We start from the raw sequence: 17,088 nt of genomic DNA, 5'->3' as shown, positions 1-17,088 counted from the left end.
AGATTTCAGCTCCTATCAGCAATGTTTTGTGTGATTCAAAACTTGAGGGGAACAATATATTTTGGGAAATAATCTTGCAGTGAGAGAGAGAGGTACCCCAATAATCATTAGATTCTATTGTTCTGACATGGTGGTGTCACCAATCATTACAAGATTGCCTGGTCTTAACTTTTGGTTGTCCCCAATCAATTGCAGGATTGCTGAGTCAAGTAGGAGACATCCATGACACTCTTTTCTTCCTCATCACACTTATATATATATATTCCCAGACTATTCTATCATATTCTACTGCACAATCTCAGGAGCAGATGCTCTTTCAAGTCCAATTGTTAGCCTACAGCCACTGTTTTCTCTCAACTTCTTAAACTAGAACCCTTTTTTCTCTTCCACTTGAGCCATTTCAAGTTTGCAGGTTTAATGGCCTCCTCTGCATCCAAGCCAGCACCTGCCAAAAAGCTAAAAGAACATCTCCAGGAGCAACAAGAGCCTTTCAGCTTAGACAATTACCTTTCAGAAAGAAGGTACATGAAGAGATTGCGTCCTGATGGCCGTTCTGTTGGTTCAACTAACAACCTAATGAGATCAGGGAGTTATGAATTAAACAAGGGAAGAAAGAGGATCTTATATGGTACAAAAATCTTAGCATCAGTAATATCCAAGCTCACTCCCACTAACAGCCAGGAGCTTCCAAATGGCAAAAAGGATGAAGACATTTCTCACACCATCAGAAGGACCCAACGGATTGCAGAGACGAATAGTTTTTTCTCAACAGAATGTTTAAATGCATATCTTTCTACTGAAAGCAATGTTGAAGAACTATCTCTGCATTCTACAAGGCATCATGGCTTTACTCATGCAAGCACTTCAATGACTTTCAAATTTGGGAATTTAAAAGTAGAGGTACAAAAGCTTCTAATTATTAACCATGGTTGCAAGGACATGTTCCAGATTTCATTTTCAATTCAGCATTACTTCGTTATAGTTTCAAGATTAAACTCACTTACAAAGCTAACAGACTGCTGCAGATACAACACTCCATTGGATAAGCATGGAAGATGACATAATACTCGCCACAGCATCACAAATGAGCGAAGCAACATCCAACAAAGGTTCATCAGTTTCATAAGTCTTTTGTCAATAAATATGCTGTAAAACATAATGATACAACTTCATGTCTCCAATTATTAACATGTATAATACTTCTCCGTAGACAGCGTGTGATTTCGAAACAAAAGAAGCCCCATCAAGTCAATCCTCCATTCCGGGCAAAATAGATTCAGGAGACTCCATAGTCTCGGCTTCTCTATGGGAATCACTAATAAATTCATCAATTGTGAAAAAGAGCCATATAGGTTTTGCTAAACTAAAGGGGATAACTTGGACTGCTTCTTCTCAGTACCTGAGAAACAAAAAGCTTTTGCAGCAAGGTAAGCAACTTCTGTTTGATTCTGTGAAGGAGTCTTTAGAAACCCATGGAAGGAAGGGTGAAAGAGAAAAGTATGCTCAAGACGTCGCACATCCAGAAGATATTAAGAAAATCATCTATAAGCAGACTGGAGACTTTACAAACATTACCCACAAGATGAATTTTGATCTCTCCAGCACATTAGAAAACTGGAGTGATTTTAAGCAACTAAAAAGGAGGATAGGCAGGGAGATAGGAGATGCTATCATGGATGAGATTCTCAAAGAGATGCTTGACTTATTTTTGCAGTAAACAGATGTTCTATCCACAGGAATAGATACTTGATCAACCACCCAGAGCTTGTTCAGGAATTCCAGAACTGAACAGGCTGGTTTTATACAAGGACTTTTATGTGATGCACAGTAAACATGCCTTGAGCAAATTTAGAGGAACTGAAAATCAATCAACTTGTCTTCAACTGACCAAGTTGATAGCCCCTAATCTTTACTTCTTTTTTCCCCCTCAATCTTGTGAGCGAGTTAGGAAGACGGAAAGCTATTGCTTCATGCTCCTTCATTGTTAACTTTAAGCAGACAGTAGTTGTCAAAAATGAAAAGATATCGACATAATTATATACAGAAGCAAAAACACAAGAATAGAAGAGAGCAACATTTAAAGACGGGTATATACACCAAAGAATATTTTTGTTCTCATGCTTCAAAACAACAAAGTAGAGATACACATATGATAAGCAAGACATGCAAACAGGATTTTATTAGCTAGGGCCTAGAGGATAACACATTATTAACTATGGTCTATCAATGATGACAAGCAATGGTAAGGATGATTGTCACCATAAATTTATCATAATGGATACGGGATGTAGATCTAGAAGTAAAAGCCACATAATGACAAGTCAATAGCTATTTGATGGTCTTCCTCCATCCCACCTAGAAAGGGGAGATCAGAGAAGTATCTTTAGTATTAAAAGGGAATAGTTGTATTATGGAAGCATTCTGCCTCTGCTTTTTTTTTTAAAAAAAAAAAAAATTATTAGTTTCAATCAAGCTGCAGATTTCATCTGGAGACAAAGGGTAATATAAATTCTAGGCCCTAATCACTTCAATGTGCTATCTTATGCAACAATCACCAATGGCAAAGTTAAAAACTGAACATGACGCCTCCTTATTCCACTGTTGATCTCTAAGTATTTGTTGATTGCAACATCTAATATACCGTTTCAAGCTACTAGAGCCGAATTGTGCAAATAAATATCAGAAAGTTGCTGTTTAGTCAAGCCTAGCAGAAAAAGTTTGAACAGCAACACAAAGAAGCGGAATAAGCTGTCTCAATACTTTTATTCAGTTCAGATATGAGATGAGTATATCCCGTTGCTCATAAATCCCTCAAACATTGAAGGTCAATATCGCTGAGTTGTATATGCATACATAATGAATCCAGATCGTTACTTCTTTTTAGTTTAATACAATTTGATCAATTAATCATCATAAAGAAATATAGGATAGCGTTATAAAAACTAAAGCAGTGCAGTCAATTGTCAAATAAATGCCCCATTTTGGGGCAGTTTTTATTCCAGATAAATCAATTTTCTTATACACCGCCAGCCAAAGTGCTAGCCATGGATTTATACTTCTAGCTTTTTTTTAAGTGAGGAAGGACACTGGTGGTTCTATCTTAACCCCTACTAATTTTACGTGTAGTGCAGACTTCAGACCAAGGCAGAGACAGAGTGCCTCAATGGAGCCACTAACCAAACCAGAAGCTGGGCTACATGTCAAACACGTCAATCTGCTAACCTGTTTAGACAGACTGAATGAGGCGCAAAGTGACTACTTAACTACTTTATAAATGTATACATTTTGCAATTTTTTTATAACATTTTCAAATGCATTTTGTTTTTTAAGCAAAGTTTTATACACAGGTTTGTACAATATACTTTTACATATAATATAGCCTATCTCTACATACTCGGTTCCTCACAAAAAAAATAAAAAAGAAAAAAGAAATACAGCAGGATGATGACTTTTGGCATTTAACGAATAGTGGAGTAAAATTAGGTTTAATTTCGAGTTTTAAAATTCTCAGGAGAGATTATTAAGTATTTTGCAGAGTTCCACGCACTTCATGCTCATAAATAAATAAACATATCTTCTTATTGTGAGGGAAAAAATCCACTAACTTTAATAATGATTTATTGGTTGCCAAGAAGACGCACAGCAAAAAATTCAAACATAATGATATTTTATCTTCAAAAAGAAGCAAGTCACTATTCAAAGAACTGCTCAAATTAGTACAGATACCAACATTTTTAATTATAAAAGCTCAGAATTTGAACTCTTCAATTGACATTTAAATGTTAGAAATGTTAATCCGTTAGAAAAGCCCAAAGTCACCATATGACAAAAATGTGGCTGATTAAGTTGAAAAACAATATTTACACTGATTGCAAATATAATTAAGCTTGCTTTGGAAAACAAATATATTGGAAATGATAACAATATATCAAACTCGCTAAGAAAGGGAAGAGAGGTTTGAGACAATAGCAGTAGAAGAATTAATGATTTGTAGAATTAAGTAGCTACCAACTTTGCCTACCCTCACCAAATTCCCCATCTTCAAGTTCCTCATGATCTCCATATCTGCGAGAACCATTTCTGCGGTCTCTCTTATGTCTTTTATGCTTGCTTTCATTATCTGATTCAAGACCAGATGCATGCTGCACCATTTATCAGCAAAAAGAGTAACATGTTACATAAGTGTTCAAAGTAATAAACCAAATGAACCAAAGAGAAACATCAAAACTATCTCCAAACATAACAAAGGAAATAATCAACTCACACGTCTTGATTTCTTGTGGTCACTGGTAGATCCATGGGATTTCCTAGACCGATCTTTCTCATTGTCATCTACAATATCCTCAGAACTTTGATGCCGCTTCCTTTGCTTCTTAATATTGTCTTCTCCCGATCTTTTGTTCTCTTTGCAGGCATGAAGTTCTGGTTCATCAGCATATTTACTGTCTGCTAAATCCTTTTTAAATTGCTCATCTTTTCCTCTTTCACGTCCTTCCTCTTTTTCCCTTCTCTGCTTGACTTTTCTCCTCTCTTTATCCTCTCTCTCTTTTTCCTTCTTTGCCTGCAGAAACATAAAGAATCAGAGACTCATATATGAGCTTCTTTTTTCTTTTTTTTTTGATAAGTAAACTCATGTATGAGCTTTTTATACACATGATCTGTGAGATACATGGGAATGAAGTTTAAATTACCTCAGCTTTACCACTCATGAATTGTGTAAAACCTAGAAGTTTCTTATGTTTAGGTTTTTGCATCACACTTTCAAACAACAGTTCATAAGTCCACCAGATTGTATTTATGATAAAATATTAAAAAAAAAAAAAAAAAACAAGTCAAGTAATCGAAATATCGTTAAAAAACGCAACTCAGGTACAAAGAAAATATACAAGAAAAATGCCTAACTAGAAAGAGAAAAAAGAACAATAAAATCATGAAAAGTACTGAAGAAGACTTCAACTCCATCACCATCCTCTTGCGGATCTCAAAACTTCTATCATTTCTTTCCCTCCTAAAAAGTATTGCACTATCTTCCACACGGCTGCACTCTGAGCACTACCAAATAGCTCCTTCGAACAAGCCAACAAGTCTAGTTACTTGTCTAGGCATAACCCAAGAAAACCCAGCACGACTAAAGATAACACTCCGTAAGGCACAAGCAACCTCAAAATGGAGAAGAAGATGATTCACAAACTCCCCCCTCCTCTTACACATACAACATCAATTGACCACAATGATATGTCGCTTCCTTAGGCTATCCATGGTAAGGATATTCCCTAAGAGCATTCCTAGCAGCTCCCCTATAATCCCATCCATTCTCTAAATATAGGAAAAATGTCAAAAAAATCACAAAAACCACCCACAACAAATACCCTATTGGTTCCCTAAACGTTGGGAATGCTACAGTTCTACCTAATGTGTAGGGAACCAAAAGAGATTCCCCATGCACTATTTTAATACAAATTATTCGTCTCTCCTCTCTTCCCTCTCATTTCTTTGCCTTTCATTGGGAATTGTGTTGAAATTTTATAAAAAAGTTGAGGCTATGTAGGAACTTAGATTTCGTATATATATATAGGAAAAGATAAGGGAAGCTATTGTTGCGTATATTTAGATAGAGAAACAAAAAGTAGTTTTGTTCGCTAAATTTAGGGAAAATCAAAGAGAAGCCGCTGGGAATTCTCTAAGGTGACCAACCAAGCTCTCAATGGAACTTTAATCCACCAAATACTCTTCCAAGCAAAGGGAGTGCCATCATGATGGGCAAGGACATTGTAAAAAAGGTCTAACATCGAACAACCCTCTTTTGGAGGGGGCCTAACAAAGCTTGTTTTCACCTCCCTATCTCACTCTAAAGCAATACAATAAATTGAAAACCGAAGCAAAGATATTCACCTCTGAATCATGAGCTACTCTAATAAAGATTACCTTCCACTTATGGGAGCTACTAGAAAGCTCCAAATGAACTCCTACGAAAGCATCCTTAACACAAGCAATACTATATAAATCAGGAAAAGCTTCCTTAAGGGTCTAATCTCCACACCACAGGTCATGCCATAAATTAATCTTGGAGCTATCTCCCACCTCAAATCTAGTATGACTAGAAAACAACTCCCAACCCTTCTTGATATTCTTTTGTAACCCAACCCCATATGACTAAAGAGTTTCATTAGAACAACACCCACCCCACAAGCTGCCATATTTAGAATCCACCACAACTCTCCACCAAGCCTCTCTCTCAAGCATATAGCGCCAAAGCCATTTTCCCAAAAGAACACGATTGAATACCAGCAAGTTCCGATCCCTAACCCTTCTTCATAGATCAGAGAACAAACCTAGGACTAGTTCACCATGTGAAATTTGAACTCTTCACCTAGCCCAACCCATAAGAAATCTTCTTGTAGCTTTTCTATGCGATTCGCAACACCAGCAGGGAGAGGGAAAAGAGATATGAAATATGTAGACAAACTGAAAGAGGTGCTATTTCTCTCAAAATACACCACATTAAGTAAGATGAGATCATCTTCCACACTGCTACCCTTTGAGAAGAGCCACAGTACCCAGTCCAACAAGCAAAGAGAATCACCACGCCTAGGCATGATCCACATTAACCCATAAAATCCAAAGATAGAACTCCATAAGGCATAAGTAGTCCCATAGTGGAGTAGGAAATCATCTACAGTTTCCACATTCTTCTTGCACATGCAACACCAATCTACAACTATAAGATGGTATTTTCTTAAGTTATCCAAAGTGAGGATCGTCCCTAAAACGGCCAACCAAACAAAGAACACGACTCTTGACGGAACCTTATTTCGCCAAATACTCCTCCAAGGAAATGGTCAAATGGGTCACGGTCATGGGGAACAAGGACATTATAGAGCAATCTGACATCAAATAACCCTATCTTGGAAGGGGCCTAACATAACTTGTCATCACCGCCCCGTCTCAGTCTAGAGGAATGCAACAAATTACGAAACGCGGTGAAGACATCTACCACCCAATTCTGCATCACTTTAATAAAATTAATGTTCCACTGATGAGTCACTAGAAAGCTATAAATGATCTACCACAAAAGCGCCTTTGAAAAGAGCTAAACTGAATAACTTCGAAAATGCTACCTTAAGGGTCTGTTCTCCACACCACACATCATACCAAAATCTAATCTTGGAACCATCCTCCACCTCAAATCTACTGTATTTAGAGAATCCCCATCAACCCTTCCTGATAAATTTAAATAAATCAACCCATATGACCCGTTAACCTCACTAGAATACCAGCCACCCCACAAGCTGCCATATTTACAATCCACTACCGCTCTTCACAAAGCCCTTCTCTCAAATCCTAAAACCACTTAAAGAAGATACAACGTTAAGGTTGAAGTCTAAATCCTGGTTTGCACCATGAAATGAGCATCCCTATAATAAAGCTAGGGTGGCATGATGCATTCAGCAATAGATTCAGAAGATACAATTGCATGTAACCATTAGTGGGTACTAAATTACTAATAGTCATTCCAAAACATTTTTTTTTTAATATATCGTGGAACCCCCAACCCCACCTTTGGTGGGACTGGGGTAAACCTTGGAAACCTTCCCCCTCCCTCAAGAGACAAGTATCGTTTAAGACTAGGTGCTTGTGTAGGGAGTCGAACCTGGGCATCCCAGCTGGGAAGTGGTACCCCAAGTCCCGTGCGGGTCATATTCCAAAACAGACTAGAGAAAAAAAATGCACATATAGTCATATGCCTGACAAAAACTTAATAAAAATTCATATGTAGAACATACTTTTTTTTGGGGGGTCTAATGTAAACATATATTGCCTCCAAACAATGAGAGGGTCAAGATCTAACCGCTTGTTTTGGGACAAAAAAAATGCAGTCATATGCCTGACAGAAACTTACTAACAATTCATATGTAGAACATACTTTTTTTGGGGGGGTCTAATGTAAACATACAAAGCCTCAGCATTTCTCATAATGAAAACTTCGAGAAAGGCACTATTATAAGATATTGTCAATAAACATATATTAATGATCAGAAGGTGAATTGTCACCGTATAGACATTGTAACTAGTTAAATACCTTTTCCTCCTTCCGTTTTCGGTCATGTTCTTTTGCCTGTTCCTTTAGTTGTGCTACATATTGCTCAAATATCTCCCTGCAAAGGCTCTCTTCTCCTATGGAACTACAAAAGCAACAGTCACCAAAGAAAGGATATAATAGTTTACAGAAGTCTAAAGAAAAAAGAACAATTAAACCAACAAATCAGGAATAGGAAGAATATAATTCAAAATTCAACGTCCATTAAAACTAGGGAATCATTTCTTAGTTATTTTGTTTCCATATAAAATAGCATAATCGGCCATTCAATGAAAAATAAAACAGATGTCCAAGGACATCAATGCATTATTCCTTGCAGAACACCAAAAGGAAAGAATGACTTTCTTGTATGTACGACAAAGTACCAATCTTCCAATTACAAACAAATGATACCTGAACTCTCGACTACCGTCAAAAAGTGGTTTGCAGTCCTCCCACTTTGATGATGCAGTTATTTCCTGCAACAAAGTAAATAATCAAATAGGTGGACAAGATTGCTTTCCCACTCAACCATTGCAAAATGAGCACATCTATTAGTGCTGCAAAGGATGCTACACCTTCATTGAACAAAGTAGACGAATCAAGTCATCTGCAAGGCGTTTACGCTTTTTTGCTTCTTTCTCTTCCTTCTCCCTAACTCGCTCCTGCAACTCATCCAATACCAGCTGCAGTGTAGTAGAGGATCACATCAAATCAACACGGGACAACATGTTACAAGAATAATGTGCAACAAGGAATTTTCTAAAGAATAGGCTCATTAAAAAATCTATTTGCTTAACAGAGGGATACAAGCTTTTAACCATTGAATTACTTAACTGTAACATGACTACTTCTCAGAAGAAGAGAACTCACCACATTGAACGAAACACTCCTAAAATTTCCAAGCCATGATATGAAAGAATACATTGACACATACAATAGAATAGGCATCGTCTAATTACAACAAGCTCAACAATAAGTAATCTAGATAGGTGCTATAGGCATACCTTGCATGTGATGACATCTTCTATATGTTCTAGATAATCATAGATATATGAAGGCATCAACAAGGCCTTGCATGTAAGCATTGTGGTCTCTTTTTTTTTTTGATAAGTAATGTTTATAACAAAAGCGCAGAGGGGCGCAACCCAAGTACACAGGGAGTATGCAAGAGAAAATGCTTAACTAGGAGAAGAGAAAAGAACAAGAAAATCAAGATAACTAATCACTAAAGGGGCAAGCTAAGCTGCTGTCCAAGTGAAAAGCATATAGAAGAAGAAGGCCGTGAGTTCTTCCAAAGATCTCTCCAAGTCCTCAAAGCATCTCGCATTTCTTTCTAACCATAAACACCACACTAGGCATAAGGGAACCATCTTCCACACAACAGCGCTTTGGGACCGCCCACCAACAAGCAAACAAATCAGCCACCTTACTAGGCATAACCCATGACAATCCAAGCCGGCTAAAGATAGCATTCCATAAAGCGCGAGCGATCTCACAGTGGAGAAAAAGATGATAGATCGTCTCCCCATCCGATTTGCACAAGCAACATCCATTAATCACAATAAGATTCCTTTTTCTAAGATTGTCATTTCGTGAGAATCTTCCCTAACACCGCCGTCCAAGTAAAGAAAGCCACTCTCATGAGAGCCTTGGCACGCCAAATGCTCTTCCAAGGAAACGGACTAGCCTCAGTGCTAGCCAAGACATTATAGTAAGATCTAACATCGAACTTCCCTTTACTTGACGGAATCCACCAAATTTTATCCTCTCCTTCCCTGTTCATTCTATGGGAATATAACAAAGTGTAGAGCGAGGCTAACACTTCCAATTCCCAATCATGAATCATCCAAAAAAAACTAACATTCCATTGAACAGCTCCACCCGTGAATTCCATATTGTTAGCAATAGACGCATCTTTTGCACAAGCTATGCTGTATAGGCCTAGAAAAACTTCCTTAAGACACGCTTCTCCACACCAAACATCATCCCTAAATCTGATTTTGGATCCGTCACCTGGATCGAATCTAGTGTGGCTTGAAAACAAACGCCACCCCCTACTAATATACCTCCAAAGACCCACCCCACTCAGAACCATTCTTGGCTTCCATGACAATTCTCCACCAAGCCTCTCTCTCGTGTGCATAACGCCACAGCCACTTCCCTAAAACAGCCTGGTTGAATAGCCTCAACTTCCTGATCCCTAGTCCTCCTTCGGAAATAGGAGAGCAAACCTTGTCCCATTTAACCAAATGATATTTGAACTCATCATTTACACCTCCCCACAAAAAATCTCGTTGGAGTTTCTCTATCCGCCTGGCCACCGAAGCAGGAATAGGGAATAGGGACAAAAAATAAGTAGGAAGATTAAAGATGGTGCTCTTTATAAGAGTAACCCTACCTCCCTTAGAAAGATACAATCGTTTCCACCTCGCCAACCTACGATCAATCTTTTCCAAAATATCATCCCAAATGGGTTTAGCCTTAAAGCAAGCGCCCAAGGGGAGCCCCATATATTTCAGAGGTAAAGAACCCATCTCACAACCCAAAACATCAGCCAATTCTCCCATATTGTCCACATCACCTACTGGGACCAAAGCTGATTTAGCCATGTTTACCTTTAAACCTGAATCAGCTTCAAAACAGACAAGTAGGGCTTTAATGGAACGAATTTGATCAATATTCGCCCCACAAAAAACCAACATATCATCTGCAAATAAAAGGTGAGATATGTGAACCCTCTCAGATAAACTGGCTCCCACTGAAAAACCCAAGATAAGACCCCTTCCGATGGCAGCAGTAATCATCCTACTGAAAGCCTCCATAACAATGACAAACAGAAACGGAGACAACGGATCCCCTTGTCTCGCCCCTCGGGAACTACTAAATAAACCAACAGGAGTGCCATTGATCAACACAGAAAAGCAAGCAGTCGAAATACATTGCTCTATCCAAGAACACCATTTCTCACCAAAACCACACCTCCCCAACAAATACAAGAGAAACTTCCAATCAATATGACCATAGGCCTTCTCTATATCCAGTTTACAAAGCAACCCCGGTTCCCCAGAACTGATGCGACTATCCAAGCATTCACTCGCTATAAGAACCGAGTCCGTAATTTGCCTTCCTTTGATGAAGGCGTTTTGAGGCTTTGAAATCACCCTATCCAACACTCTTCTCATCCTATTAGCAAGAACTTTAGCAATGATCTTATAAATACCACTTATAAGACTGATAGGACGAAACTCCTTAAGCTCGGACGCCCCAGGTACCTTTGGAATGAGAGAAATAAAAGTAGCATTGAGGCTTTTTTCAAACTTACCACGGGCATGGAAATCTGAAAAAACCGTCATAATGTCTTCCTTAATCACTTCCCAACAATCTTGGAAGAAAGCCATTAAGAAACCATCCGGCCCAGGGGCCTTGTCTCTATCCATACCTTTCACCACCTCCAGCACCTCCCTTTCCTCAAAAAGAATTTTTAGCCGATCCGCATCACCCGTTTCCAAACAATCAAAGGCAAGATTATCCAACCTAGGCCTCCAATTGCATTGTTCAGAGAACGACGACTTATAGAATTGCACCGCATGGTCCCTAATGATGTCTTGATTAGAAGAAGGATGGTCATTGATATATAGGGACTCGATAGAATTGCATCTTCTATTAGAATTGGCAATCTAATGAAAAAACTTAGTGCACTTATCACCCTCCTTAAGTCATCAGATCCTAGATTTTTGTCTCCAACTGATTTCCTCTTGTAAAAGAGCAATCCCCAACTCCCTAACAATCACCCTTTTTCTTTCTTTCTCTTCTTCACCTAATCCTCTCTCTTCCTCCAACCTATCCAAAGCCTTCAATTCCTCCGCTTTTTCTTTGCAAATAGCATTCACATTTTCCAAATTCCATATCATTCCAATTTTTTATGTCCATCTTTAAAGCCTTAAGCTTTCGGGCCAAAATGAAACTCGGAGTACTAGAGAAATTATAAGACGACCACCAAGCCCCACACCCTATCCACAAACCCATCAATTTTCAACCACATATTCTCAAATTTAAAAGGCCTCTTACCCCTAATCATACCATCACAATAGAGCAAGATGGGAAAGTGATTCGAACATAATCTTAGCAACCTCTTCTGAAGCAGGTTGGGATATTTGATTTCCCATTCTAGAGAAACTAAAAAGTGGTCAATCCCAGACCGAGAGTAGGAGTTGGACCAAGTGAACGTCCCTCCTGCAAGAGGAAGATCCATAAGCCCCTGATCGGAAATGAAATCGGAGAAGTCTGACAATGCGGTATTGAACCGCGCTCCCCCCAACCTTTCACTCAGGAAATGCGTGACATTGAAATCACCACCAATAACCCATGGCACCTCCCACCAACTAATAAGACCAGCCAATTCTTCCCAAAGAAATCGTCTAAAATAATCAAGATTCAGTCCGTACACCCCCGCAAATGCCCAAACAAAATCATCCTACACATTCTTGGAATAACAAGCTGCAACAAACTCACCCACATAGACCTCGAGCTTCGTGACTAGGGGTGTCAATGCGGGCGGTTAAAAACCGCCCGCTAACCGTTAACCGTTATAACCGCTAACCGCTTAACCATATTAACCGCTAACCGCCTAACCGCTATAACCGCCTAGCAGTTAGCGATTATTGGGTTTACTAACCGTAACCGCTAACCGCTAACCACCTTTTTATATAATATATTTTTATAATTATAATCATAAAAATATTTATACATATAACATAATCACTTGATCATTAAATCACAATTTTTTCTTTTAAAAATAATTAAATCACAATTTGAATATTAATATATTATCACTATAATTTATATGATTATATCATATAATCACTTGATCATTAAATCGCAATTTTTTTTAAAAATAATTAAATCACAATTTGAGTATTAATATATTATCACTATAATTTATATGATTATATCACATGATCAATTGATCATTAAATCATTTGATTATATAATAACAAATTATACATATATAATATGACATAACTCATAAGTATACCAATTCATACCAATACAACAATTAAATATCTAGAGACTTATTTTCAATGTATGTTATAAACTTATAAGTCTATATATGTTATAAGTTTATATAAGTCTACATATGCATATGAATAATATAAATGTATAATATCAATACTTATCATATGATTCAATGACAATTCAAATATTTTATTCAAGACTTCAAGTGAATCATATTATTAATGTACAATGATGATATGATTTGTATAATATCAAATTAAGTAATTGACATTGGATTAAATAATGACCAATGTGATACTTATAAAAATACAATTTAAGTATTAATGTATTATCATTATATGTTGTAACAGTTGTCTGAATTCTGAACTTTTTTTTATATGTTGTGTTGAATTGTTTTTTTTTACAAAAAAAAATAAAAAATAAATAAATAAATAAAAAAAGTTAACCGGTTATGATTTAATATTTAAGGAATTTTTTTTAAAGTACAAGTAAATGTAAATTTTGGGTCAAATATTTTTGATTTTTCAATATGGGCTCTTTTATAGCAATTGGGCCCAAGAAGACACTAAAAAATACCAACAAAAAAAAAAAAAGAGGGATGAAATGGTTGTTGCTATCTGTTACAATAACGAATCATTGGTTTAACTGAATTACTAAATAAAATAGTAGATAGACCTTTCTCTTCGTCTCTCAGGTCGACGGAAGTACGATAGCCCGAAAAGGCCCGAAAGAAAGCCCCAAAACACCCAAAAAAAGCCCAATTTTAAAAAAGCGGTTAGCGAGCGGTTATCTATTTCACTAACCGCTAACCGGCAGTTAACCGCTAACCGTTAACCTCTAGGCGGTTAGTGGTTGCGGTTAGTGAAATCTACTAACCGCTAAGGCGGTTACGGTTAGCGGTTATTGGCAATAACCGCTAACCGTAACTGCCTTGACACCCCTATTCGTGACAACCATTTTATCCCACATCAACAATATGCCACCCGATGCTCCATCAGAAGCAACATAACACCAATCAGCGTAAGCGCAGCCCCACAAATTGTTTACAAATTTGCTAGAAATAAACTCCATCTTCGTCTCTTGGAGGCACACAACGTCCACCTTCCATTGCCTAAGCATATTTCTTACCTTCAAACACTTATTTCCCTCATTCAAAAACCCCTCACATTCCAAGAAACAAACCTTGGCTTCATAACAGTTCTCTTTGAGCCCTTCCCTTGTTCCTCCCCCAACAAGCACTACCTTCATAATTAATGGAGCATGCAGGGTTATAGAGTTCTCTAGTACCTCTCTTACCCACAGTTGAGGCCATACCCGGTCCCTTTCCTTCATTGCTTGCGATAATCGTCGCGAACAGCTCTGAAAGTATGTTAGAATCGTACAATAGCTAAAGTATGTTGTCCTAACCTTAGACAGCCTCCAGGCATGAAACAAGCACTTCCTCGAAAAGCTTTGGAGCAGGCTATTAGAAAGGCTGCCTTTAGAAGAGCACTTAAAGCCATTTCTGAGCCTTGCCACTTAAAATGGAAACCAAAAAGACATGGTTGTAGTAAATAAATGGGGATGTTTCAAATTCTTAATTGTGATCTTTGTAACTATTTGTAGAGTTAGAAGTTGTGATCTTTGTAACTATTTGTAGAGTTAGAAGTTGTGATCTTTGTAACTATTTGTAGAGTTTGTTTTAGGAAATTCCTTCTCTGGGTTTGCTTTTCAGCAAGCTCTTGCCTCTAACCTAGTTCTTCAAGCATCCTGAGCCTCACTTAAAAATTGGAACAAAAAAGACATTGGTTGTAGTAAATAACTGCTCAAATGCCTCAAATTCCTAATTTTCATTTCTTCAATCTTCGTAGAGATAGTGTCAAAAAATTTCTTGTATGGGTATGCCTGGGTAAGAAGGAAATCCTGTGCCCTGTCCAACAAGGGCTTGATTTAAAAACTCTTCACGCATGTCTGCCACTGATTAGAATTATGAAACCTAGGATTGGCAGAGAAGTAACCGAGTGAAAAACAAGGGTAGGCTCCCACTACACTTTCTTTAGCAGTTTGAGACACCAGCAAGCAATGAAAGAGGGATAATGTTAAGGCTCATTAGTAGGATCAGCTAGGCTGTCATTTATACCCATACCTCTGTATTTTCTTTATGGTTATTGTAAGTTTTTTTTTTTGATAAGTAAAAGTATTATATAACAAGAGCGCAGAGGGGCGCAACCCATATACACGGGAAGTATAAAAAGAGAGCGCCTAGGAAGGAGAGAAATGAAAGAGGAAGTCAGAAAAACTAATTACTAAAGGAGCTAGCCAAGCGGCCGTCCAAGAGTAAAGAGTAAAGAAGAAAAAATGAGTCAGCTCCTCTATAGTCCTAGTAGAATTCTCAAAACATCTAGCATTTCTTTCAGTCCATATACACCACATAAGACATAGAGGAATCATCTTCCAAACTACCGCGCTTCGAGCACGACCTCCCGACCACCAGCAATAAAATAAATCCCTCACTTTGCCAGGCATAACCCAATGCAACCCAAACCGACTAAAGATAGCGTGCCAAAGAGTTCTTGCGGTTTCGCAATGGAGAAGAAGATGATCTACCGACTCTCCTGACTTTTTGCACATACAACACCACTCCACCACCACAAAGTTCCTCTTACGTAGATTATCAATAGTCAAAATTTTGCCTAGGGCCGCGGTCCACCCGAAAAAAGCCACTCGCAAAGGCACCTTTGTGCACCAAATACTCCTCCAAGGAAACACCTCATGGTCAAAGTTAGACAATGCCTTGAAGAGCGACTTAACCTCAAACTTGCCTTTCCTAGACGAGGCCCAGCAAATACGATCCACCGTACCTACAGAGATCTTGCACGAGTACAACCGATCAAAAAAAGGAGCAACCAAATCCATCTCCCAATCCTGAACGGGTCGCACAAAAATGACATTCCACTCTACAATCCCATTCCTCCAAGTAAAATTATCCTTCACCCAAGCTTCTTTGTGCCTAGCGATGCTGAACAAAGAAGGGAAGTCTTGCTTCAAAGGATTTTCCCCACACCAAATATCATGCCAGAAACGAACTTTCGAACCCTCCCCCACCTCAAACCGACAACCTTTGGCAAAAGAACTCCAACCTTGCCGAATATACTTCCATACACCCACACCATGAGAACCCGAAGCTTCCTTCCTGCACCACCCGCCTTCCTGGTCTTCGTACTTGGCTTTGATAACCTTGCACCACAGAGCCTCACTCTCATTCGCATATCTCCAAAGCCATTTCCCCAAGAGAGCTTGATTAAACTGATGCAACTTTCGAATACCAAGACCACCGTATTGCAAAGGACGACACACTTGATCCCACTTTACAAGATGCAACTTAGCCTCATCTCCCATTCCTCCCCACAAGAAGTCTCTTTGGACTTTCTCAAGCCTTTTAGCAACACTCATGGGAATCGGAAACAAAGACAAAAAGTAAGTTGGTAGATTAGACATAGTACTCTTGATGAGAGTTAAACGGCCTCCCTTGGAGAGGTACATCCTCTTCCAACCTGCCATTTGACGCTCCATCTTCTCAATCACATCATTCCACATAACCGTGTCCTTAAACGGCGCCCCAAGAGGGAGACCCAGATACTTCATGGGCAACTCAGCAACATTACACCCAAGGATATTAGCTAATACCCCAATGTTCTCCACCTCTCCAATAGCCACAATTTTGGACTTTCCAAGATTAACTCTCAAACCCGAAACAGCTTCAAAACATAAAAGAATGAGGCGCACATACCGTATTTGCTCGAGAGAAGCTTCACAAAAAATCAAGGTATCGTCAGCAAATAAGGAGTGAGAGACCTCCAACTCCGAAATAACCCTATCTCCCACCGAGAAGCCTGTCAAAAGCCCTTGGTCAACCGTAGCATTCACCATCTTACTCAAAGCCTCCATAACAAGAACAAAAAGTAATGGAGAAAGAGGATCCCCTTGCCGAATTCCCCTCGAACTGCTAAAGA

General features: G+C 38.5%; 2 protein-coding genes across 9 annotated transcripts in view; one reads left to right on the top strand and one right to left on the bottom strand.

Moving 5' to 3' along the window:
- Nucleotides 1-17,088, bottom strand: part of LOC132177273 (pre-mRNA-processing protein 40A-like) — a 34,849-nt gene continuing 17,761 nt past the window's right edge. For 7 of the 8 annotated variants that reach the window (XM_059589524.1, XM_059589522.1, XM_059589528.1 and 4 more), the window contains 5 exons: nt 8,656-8,763; nt 8,492-8,556; nt 8,081-8,183; nt 4,265-4,561; nt 3,980-4,142 (listed from right to left, as the gene is read on the bottom strand). In XM_059589524.1, coding sequence (XP_059445507.1) covers nt 4,005-4,142; nt 4,265-4,561; nt 8,081-8,183; nt 8,492-8,556; nt 8,656-8,763 — 711 coding nt within the window. In that variant the 3' untranslated portion in view covers nt 3,980-4,004. Of the gene's footprint in view, nt 574-3,979; nt 4,143-4,264; nt 4,562-8,080; nt 8,184-8,491; nt 8,557-8,655; nt 8,764-17,088 lie in introns of those variants that run through there. The other variant, XM_059589527.1, reaches the window with a different exon arrangement.
- On the top strand, nt 582-2,411 carry LOC132177274 (uncharacterized). Its single transcript, XM_059589530.1, has 2 exons — nt 582-1,109; nt 1,215-2,411. The coding sequence occupies exons 1-2, from the start codon at nt 1,049-1,051 to the stop codon at nt 1,715-1,717; spliced, it is 564 nt and encodes a 187-aa protein (XP_059445513.1). The 5' UTR covers nt 582-1,048; the 3' UTR covers nt 1,718-2,411.

Source organism: Corylus avellana, chromosome ca4 (genome assembly GCF_901000735.1).
Source record: "Corylus avellana chromosome ca4, CavTom2PMs-1.0".
Lineage (NCBI taxonomy): Eukaryota > Viridiplantae > Streptophyta > Magnoliopsida > Fagales > Betulaceae > Corylus > Corylus avellana.
The sequence above is the reverse complement of the archived record's forward strand: the minus strand, read 5'-3'. Positions and strand labels throughout refer to the sequence as shown.